This window comes from Apaloderma vittatum, unplaced genomic scaffold (assembly GCF_000703405.1).
Source record: "Apaloderma vittatum isolate BGI_N311 unplaced genomic scaffold, ASM70340v1 scaffold16464, whole genome shotgun sequence".
Taxonomy (NCBI): domain Eukaryota; kingdom Metazoa; phylum Chordata; class Aves; order Trogoniformes; family Trogonidae; genus Apaloderma; species Apaloderma vittatum.
The window spans coordinates 59,797-67,793 of record NW_009713372.1 but is presented as its reverse complement, the minus strand read 5'-3'; the positions used below and the strand labels follow the sequence as shown (position 1 = coordinate 67,793).

At 38.0% G+C, this 7,997-nt stretch overlaps 1 protein-coding gene across 3 annotated transcripts in view; it reads left to right on the top strand.

Moving 5' to 3' along the window:
- SLC39A9 (solute carrier family 39, member 9) overlaps window positions 1–5,014 on the top strand; it is an 18,018-nt gene extending 13,004 nt beyond the window's left edge. For 2 of the 3 annotated variants that reach the window (XM_009868356.1, XM_009868357.1), the window contains 3 exons: window positions 569–654; window positions 2,572–2,706; window positions 4,436–5,014. In XM_009868356.1, coding sequence (XP_009866658.1) covers window positions 569–654; window positions 2,572–2,706; window positions 4,436–4,666 — 452 coding nt within the window. In that variant the 3' untranslated portion in view covers window positions 4,667–5,014. Of the gene's footprint in view, window positions 1–568; window positions 655–2,571; window positions 2,711–4,435 lie in introns of all 3 variants that reach the window. The other variant, XM_009868358.1, reaches the window with a different exon arrangement.
- Window positions 5,015–7,997: the final 2,983 nt, after the last annotated feature.

The following is a 7,997-nucleotide window of genomic DNA, read 5'->3' as shown; positions in this document are numbered from 1 at the left end:
CCTGCTGAAGGTTATTGTCTAAAGTAATAAGATGTTGATCAAAAAGATACTAGTTCATGAAACGAAGTGTCTATATATTAAGGGAGTATTCATTTTCTGTTTCGTTTAGTCAATATATTTCTGGTAAATGGCAAAAAATAGTATTTACAATAGTCTTTATATCTGAAAATTCATTTAGGAGGTAATAATTAAAATTCTTTTAATGCATAGAATCTAAAGCAGATTTTCAGATTAGGCAGGAAGCTACTTCTTCTACAGAAAACAAAAATAACTAAACTTCTTAACTGATTCGAATTTGTCAGAATGTGGCAGTACTGAATATATCCTAAGTGGGTTTTATGGTCTTGGGAAATAGGAGACAGCTCCTGTTGAAAGTTGTCCAATATACTGAAAGCGTTGTGGCTTAACAGACAATGGGAAGTGAATCGTGTTGCATTGATAATGTTAATGGCATTTTGAGTGACAGGACTTCTCAAATCAACATGTTTTGTAGTCTCAGCTGTTGAGGGGGTGGGAAAGGTGAAAATGCTGTGGAGGAATAATCCATGAATTTGTGCACCTGTTTCAGCTGATGGTGTTGCATTGGGTGCAGCAGCTTCTACTTCTCAGACTAGCGTCCAGTTGATAGTGTTTGTTGCGATTATGTTGCACAAGGTAAGTCATCACCTAAAAATTCTCATTTGTTTTCTTAGAAAGACTGTTAAAGCATACAGAAAATCACTAAAGTTTTGAAGTTTCCGTAGTGATGTAACGTGGAAATGTGTAACGCCCTTGAACTGAGCAGGTTAGTAGTACAGCTTCAAGGACTGAGAAGCACTGGTATGTTATGTGACAGAATAGCAGATGGTGGATTCTAAGTCTGAACAAGTTTCAAATGAGAGAGAATTCTGCCTGCCTTCTTCCTGCCTTGGTTGCAGTGGTTGGGATAAGCCTCCCAAAAATAGGGAGAGGAATCTAGCTCATGAAGAAATGTTTGGCAGCTTCACACTGGCTTTTTCTGAAGCTACTGTGGTAGTATTTTCTTTTTTAAAAAAACAAACAAACAAAAAACGCCAGGATTCTTGCAAGTTCTAGAGGGTGAAGCAAAGAAGTATTTGCTGGTATATTCAAAAAGGAAAAGCAGCTTCATGCTGATCACAACAGGTTTTTGGTTCTGTAATGTTCTTAAGAAAATAGGAAATATATTTGTTATAAAGGGTTTTAGTGTTTGAAGGATTGGTCTTTTGGAACTTCTTGCTGTCAGAGTACTATGACAACTCCTGGTTACCTCTGTTATTGTAGTAGCTTCAACATCAGTCATACGCCATTTCTGCAGGAAAAAGACATTTTTGTGATGGTAACAAGCAAACAATAACTCTTGAAGATAAGATCTTTTCTCCTTAATGCTTGTGTAAGATATCTATTAGTTATATAGATAGATTCTGAACATACATGTGCAGATGCTTATTTGGTTTATGGTAGCACATTCATATGTCACAGTGGTTAGTCGTACATTCCTCCAAAATCTTGCTTGTGTGATTGCTTGTTCAAAAGGTTAGGAAATCCAGATCTAGTATGTCTTCACTGTTCATACAAGAAGCTGTGGTTTATGTAACCCTCTTCAAAGGTGGCAATGGCTGTTGACAAGTGAAACTTGTTTGTGTTATTCTTAGTGTTCGAATTAATTGGCTTCTGAAATTGTACAATTTTAAATGAGGAAAATTCCTCCTATGAAAGATAATCCACAAATATTTGTTACTGCAAGAGAAATGTATTTTTTTTCCTCTAGTATCTTTTTTTTGTTGTTTCTAGCCTTCTGGTCCTGACTGATGGTTTTGTCTTTCTGATTCTTTTTTCCTTCACTCGTGGTTTCCTTCTGGGTTTTAAAAAAAAATATGTAGAAAGTGCTTAATATATTTTAGTTTATGTCTGAACTCAAAAATGTTAGAGCAAGCTGATATTGCCTTTATATGAGCAAAATTATAATGAATTCCATGAGTAGTAGGACAGCTATGCCTTGTGGATAAGAAACTGGATGCCGGCAGAGGGAGAAGAAGGAAGCATTTCCTTGCTTCCTAGTGAAAACACAAATGAAACTGAATGATGAACTAATTAAAAGTGCTCTTAAGTCTTTGTTCATGTGGAAGCTGACATTTATCTTTCTTTGGGAATTTTTTCCTCCTCCATGTTAACTATAGAATTTTTCTGCTGTAGATAAAAAAAAGTCCATCCTAGAATGAGTAGGAGATAGTATCAGGACAAAAAAAGAAATTACATAAGTTAGTAGAAACTTAGGGATTATAGCAATGACTCAAGTCAGAATGAACATTTTAGTGTTTATAATGACTACACAACCCTGTGTACTCTGGTAGCCAGAACATGAGTTTGCAGTACGTACTGTTATTAACGTAGGACAGTCTGCAGAATTAATTCTATTGAACTGGGTGAACAGCAACATACACTGGTGCTCTCCCTGAATTTCTTCCAGCTCAATGCATTTCAATGACTTTCTAAGTTTTTTTTCAACTTTTATCTCTGATTTCAGGGGTTTTTAGAAGGTATTGTATTACCAGTCGATATTGTTTTTTGCAGGCACCAGCTGCCTTTGGCCTGGTTTCCTTCCTGATGCACGCTGGGCTGGAACGGAATCGAATTAGAAAACACTTGCTGGTCTTCGCATTAGCAGCACCTGTTATGTCGATGGTGACATATTTAGGGCTAAGCAAGGTAGGTCTGTGATTTTGTTCTGCCCGAAACGTAGCTTTAGTGGCGGAGTTTTGGGAAGGGAATGTCCTAGAAGCTTCATAGAACATAATTCCAAACTGGTGGAAAAATTTAGCAGAATTAAAAAGAGGATAAAAAGGTAGCAATATGAATGTGCAAAACAAAAAAATAACCCAATGATGCAATTCTTCTGTAGAGTTTTGTAAACCTTTTCTTGGAAGGCTGATTTTTTTTTTTTTCCCTTTTTGCTGCTCCCTGCTGAGAAGAATTTATTTATATACCACGTTTTATCTGATGACTATATAACTGAATAATTTTCAGTGTTGCTGCATTCTTATTTTAATATGCAGGTAGAAAATAATCTTTGGTAGTTTTCCCCACCATCCCAGAATTGGTCCTTTGTGTTCTAAGTCTTTTCCATGGTATCTCAGAAGTTGACTCCTCAGCTAGAACAGTTATTTTGCTTCTCATACTCCTTAAAGCATAGTCTTGTCTTGGATATATAGAACAGACGTCCTGTGAAATGGGCACAGGAGTGGGCACATCTCATCTCTGTCCAGACTGAACTTTTCTGCTTCTCAGATCTCCTGTGACACTCCTGTGTTTCTTACTGCTGTGGGCCATGTTGGTGTCACACTGTGGTGTTATGTTGTAAAGAATCTGATGTGTGACCTCAAGAAATTTAAGACATGAGAGAAAAGATGAAGTAAATTGCTGGGACTAATCTCTTTACTTGCTGGAAGGGAGTTATATTTGATATTGTGGTACAGGAGACAGCAGAAGGGCTTGGTTTTGTAAACAGAAATGAGAATGTTGTTTAAGTATGGTTTCGATGTCAGCTCAGCAAGAATTGGCTTTGGATTTTGCACTTCAGAAGGAACAGAGAACTGATAAAGTGTAACATCTGTCACAGTGGTTGTATAGTTCCAGAGCGGAAGATACATCTCTGCTCTTTGGTAGGCTCTCAAGTTATTTTCCAGAGAACTAAGTTCTCAGTTGGACAATTAATAAGACTTGGTTGGAAATTGTTCAAGATGCATTTTGAAACTGTTATGTGTGGGTTTGCATTTCATTACATTTAATAGTGTGCAGCATGATCTTAATCCTGGTATGAATGTGAAGAGGCGCTCCGTTTTGATACAGAAGGTGCATTTCTTTGAAGTTCACTTGGAAATTCTGGAGAAGTTCTGTGTGTTAATTTGTGCATACAAATGAAATACTGAGTGAGTGAGAATTTGGGACCTAAATCTTGCAAATCTTGCTCTGACCAGCAGGGGACCAGTAGTTAAAGGCTAACATCTTATCTGAACTCTTTGCTTAGAAAAGGGGAAAAAAGTCTATCTTAAGTGTCCTTCCTAAAATTTATAGCTTTGCAATTTGAGCTGTTTTTTTGGAAGCACATTTTGACTTTTTTTTTATGTTGCTGTGAGATGGTCATACAAGATGTTTCTGCACAGACTGTGACTTTTTTCTTCCATAAGGGTTCCTAGAAGTCTGAAGTGATCAAAGTAGGATGAGGTATGTCTTTCTGTCCCCACATGAATTTAAAGTGCCAGTTGCTACAAGTAAGGTGGAAGACACAAACCAGCATGTTAAACCACTGTCATTGTGAGAGAATGAGAGTTGGTAAAAATATTCTCTAAGTGTCCAGACAGTAATATTTTTATTATTGATTGAAGAACTTATGATTATCCTAATTTTTCTGGGTTTTATTATTTTTTTTCCATTTCAGAGCAGCAAAGAAGCCCTTTCCGAAGTCAATGCCACAGGAGTTGCTATGCTGTTTTCTGCTGGGACTTTTCTTTATGTTGCCACAGTTCACGTCCTCCCAGAAGTAGGAGGAATTGCTCATAGCCACAAACCTGAATCAACTGGAGGAAAAAGACTCAGTCGTCTGGAGGTGGCAGCCCTAGTAGTAGGATGCCTTATTCCTCTAGTTTTGTCCATTGGACACCATCACTAAAACGCTTGAATTTTACCGTTCTCCTCCTCGATCTGACATGAGCAGTAAATGTTGGCTGCTCCCTTTATCATTATCTCTTACGCATCATCCATCCCATCCACTTTATGGAGTTCAGAGAGAACCTTGATTGCAAAATGAGGAATATGGGGAAGTTTTTAGTGTAGCAAAATGTACTTTGGCAGCCGGACATAAATTCTATGTAACTTTCTTTTCTGAAGACATTTGCTATTTTAATTGTTACTTCTGGCCCTATTCTCAGGGAAGATGGAATTTGGAGTTTGAGCAAGGTGAGTGGGGAAGAACGTAGCAACTTATCACAAAACTGCAATCACCAAAGTATCCTGCGATTCAGCTTTCACTGCTGAGAGCAAAAACAAAGGATGGATGCCTTGTGAGAGGTCGAAGTCTTACTAATGAAGAAGGGGGCCTCTGCCCCATCGGTTCTATGTTGTTCTGACAATGCGACTGGTCTTTGTGATGTTTGTCACTAATTGTATTGCAGAAATGGGGTATACTTGGAACTCTGGGCAACGCTGCTGTCGTCACAGAAGGAGAAAGGAGAAAGAAATTATGTAGACAAAGTATAGGATTAGAGTAGGAAATCTACCAGTTAAGAAAGCGCAAATAAATTTTGCAGCGTATTCCATTATTTAAGGCAAACGATAGAAGCAGGGAGGATAAGTGTTTTGCTTGTTTATGCAATTGTTAATAAATTTTAAAAGAGCAGTATTTCTTGGGCAATGGTTATCTGCCATGTTGGTAGAGTGGAGGCACCAAAAATGTTAGCAAGAATTAGGAATTGGGTTCTGTGATTAGACTACTGCTACTGTTGAGAGAGGTACCCATAGTGTCATTTGAAACCGAGCTGCGAGCTGTTGTGGGCTCTGAGGAGTAGAAATCTGATGGAGACAGCTGTTGAGGGACCAGAGAACTTTACTAGCTCATTTTCAAAAGTCTGAACTGCTGAAATCAGTGCAGGTGTCAGTTGGTTTTGTTTTTATTTTTTTCTCCATTAAATAAAATGTATTAAGGCTAACAAAACAAGATGTTTAGCTAAATATTTATGCTGCACATAGTGTTTCTAAAGCAGTTCTGAACAACACAAAAAAACCCTCAAAAATAAAACTCCCAAACGTGCTTTCCCAGTGGACCTGTTAGGCATTTTGCTTTTTATTTGGGAGTCGCGCATTTGCCTATTACTGATCAGCATTAGTTTTGGTGAATCTACTAGAAGACTTACTGCCAACTGCTGATGCTTCCCACTGCAGAAGAGTGAGAAAAGATCCCTCCCTTTCCAAGGTACAGCCTTTTTCTTGTCAGGCAACATTTCTTGTATGCAAAATATAGTATAATAACTGCGGTGCATTGAAAAGTCAGGACGGCTTGAAGTGCACAAACTCAACAAATTATTTCTTTAGGGGAAAACTTTTTAATGCTGTACCCTTTTGGAGCTATACTTTGTCTGCACTTTTTAAAGATAACATTGCCAAATATATTTTTCTTTTGATCTTTTTTTTTGTTTGAAATGGATTTTCAAGGCTTGAATTATCTTCTTAACTGAAGTGCTTCTTGTTTGCATTTGAATGAGTGTGTCTCTTTCCATGCCATTTATTACTTATGCTACACAGGCCACTGTGCCTCAACTTCTGTACAGTTTTGTCATTGCCCTGTTTGTCTACTAGTTCAGTAACAGGTATGACCTGGTTCTTGGACTGTTGATTGCTTTGTCTTTTGGCTTTGTAACAATATGTTTGTACCCCAGGATTGAACCTAGTGTTGATCCCTAGGAGAGCTTGTTTGTTAGTGTACTTAACTGTATAAAATCAGTGCAAAATTATTAGAAATTATCTTTTCTCACATGACAGTGTTTTCAGATAGAGTTAGTGCATGAGGCCTAAACAAGCATTTTTGACATTAGACCTTCAAAAGTTAATGCTATTCTGAAAAGCCACTGCAAAGTCAGCACATTCTTAAACTGTTTTTTTTTTTTACAACATACATATGCAACTATTATCTGTTTTAAAAGTTTTATGCCAGAGCTCTGAGTGTTCTTCCTCATTTTTCCCCAATTACCTTCTTCCCTGATACTCTCACAATTTTACCTTGCTTAATCTTTCCACATAACTGTTTCCAAAAACTTGAGAGTACGAGTTCCGCAGCAGAAGCAGGAGATAGCTTAGTGCAGCACCAGATGCTTACGTTTTGGAAAACAGTAAGTTGTTGGATTTTTTTCTTTTTCTATCATTCGTCACTTGCTCGTGCACCCTGCCAGTTGAGTTGGTTGTCCTGACTGCCTTCCACTTCAGCCTCATTTCATGTGTAATGATAGCAGGGCTTTAGGGAGGTGTGTAGGTACGGTCCCATTTCATGCCTTTTTTTCCAGCATTAGAGCATGTAGTTGGTACCTTCTTACATGGTTTGGTGTGTGTTGGTGAGGACGTGGCCACCAGCCTTTTCACTGCTGACCTAACCTGTGGCATACCGATTGTAAGAAGCGCCACTGCTGAGATCTTGTCATCTCTCTTCTATCCCTCAGATGATGTTTCCAGTTTCTGAGGCAGCCACCAGAAATGGTAATACTCAGTTAATGATTCATGAACTATGGAGGCCAAGTTACAGCTGCAGGTGGGGGATTTTAAATGAAAATATTGGCAAATCAATATTGGCACAAAACTTCTGATAACACGTATTTTTCATTTTGACGCTCAAGTAATAGAATACTTCTGTGGTATTTTAATTTCTACACATTTAGAAGTAGCAAGACCACTTTCCTTTGACTGTCTCTGCTATCTCTGTGTTGAACTATTATTTTCAGTTCTGCAGCTGAACCAGCAGTGCCTAAGGAAGCTTTTAGTTATGTGATAAGGAGAATATAAAATTTTAAATGATCAAACCTTTGCAAACTGCTAGTTCCATATAGAGGATTATTTACTTGAAGCAGGGTATTTTAATGAGTTAAATAAAATGGTCTGTTTTATCATAGCCTCTTTTTTTTACCTATCTCCCCATCTGTCACAGTAAATCCAAGCACAGCATGTAGTCAGGGCCATCTGGTATCATTTTCTACTCCTCAGGGGACCTTGGTGCAAATAAATTCCTCTTACTGTCTCTGTAATAACTGTCTGTGCCTGTGTGTTCTACTGTGAGGTAAGTGGCAGCAGATCTAGCAGGTACTGCTTTAACCAAGTACCAGGCATGTCTCCTTTTCCTTCTGTAAATCCCTCTAGGAAGTATGTAATCCTCTCATCAGCTGTTTTGGCTTTTTTTTTTCAGTTAATGAGTTTTTAATTGGCGATAGGAATTGGACTAAAGCTGTTTCCTGTGATCCTGG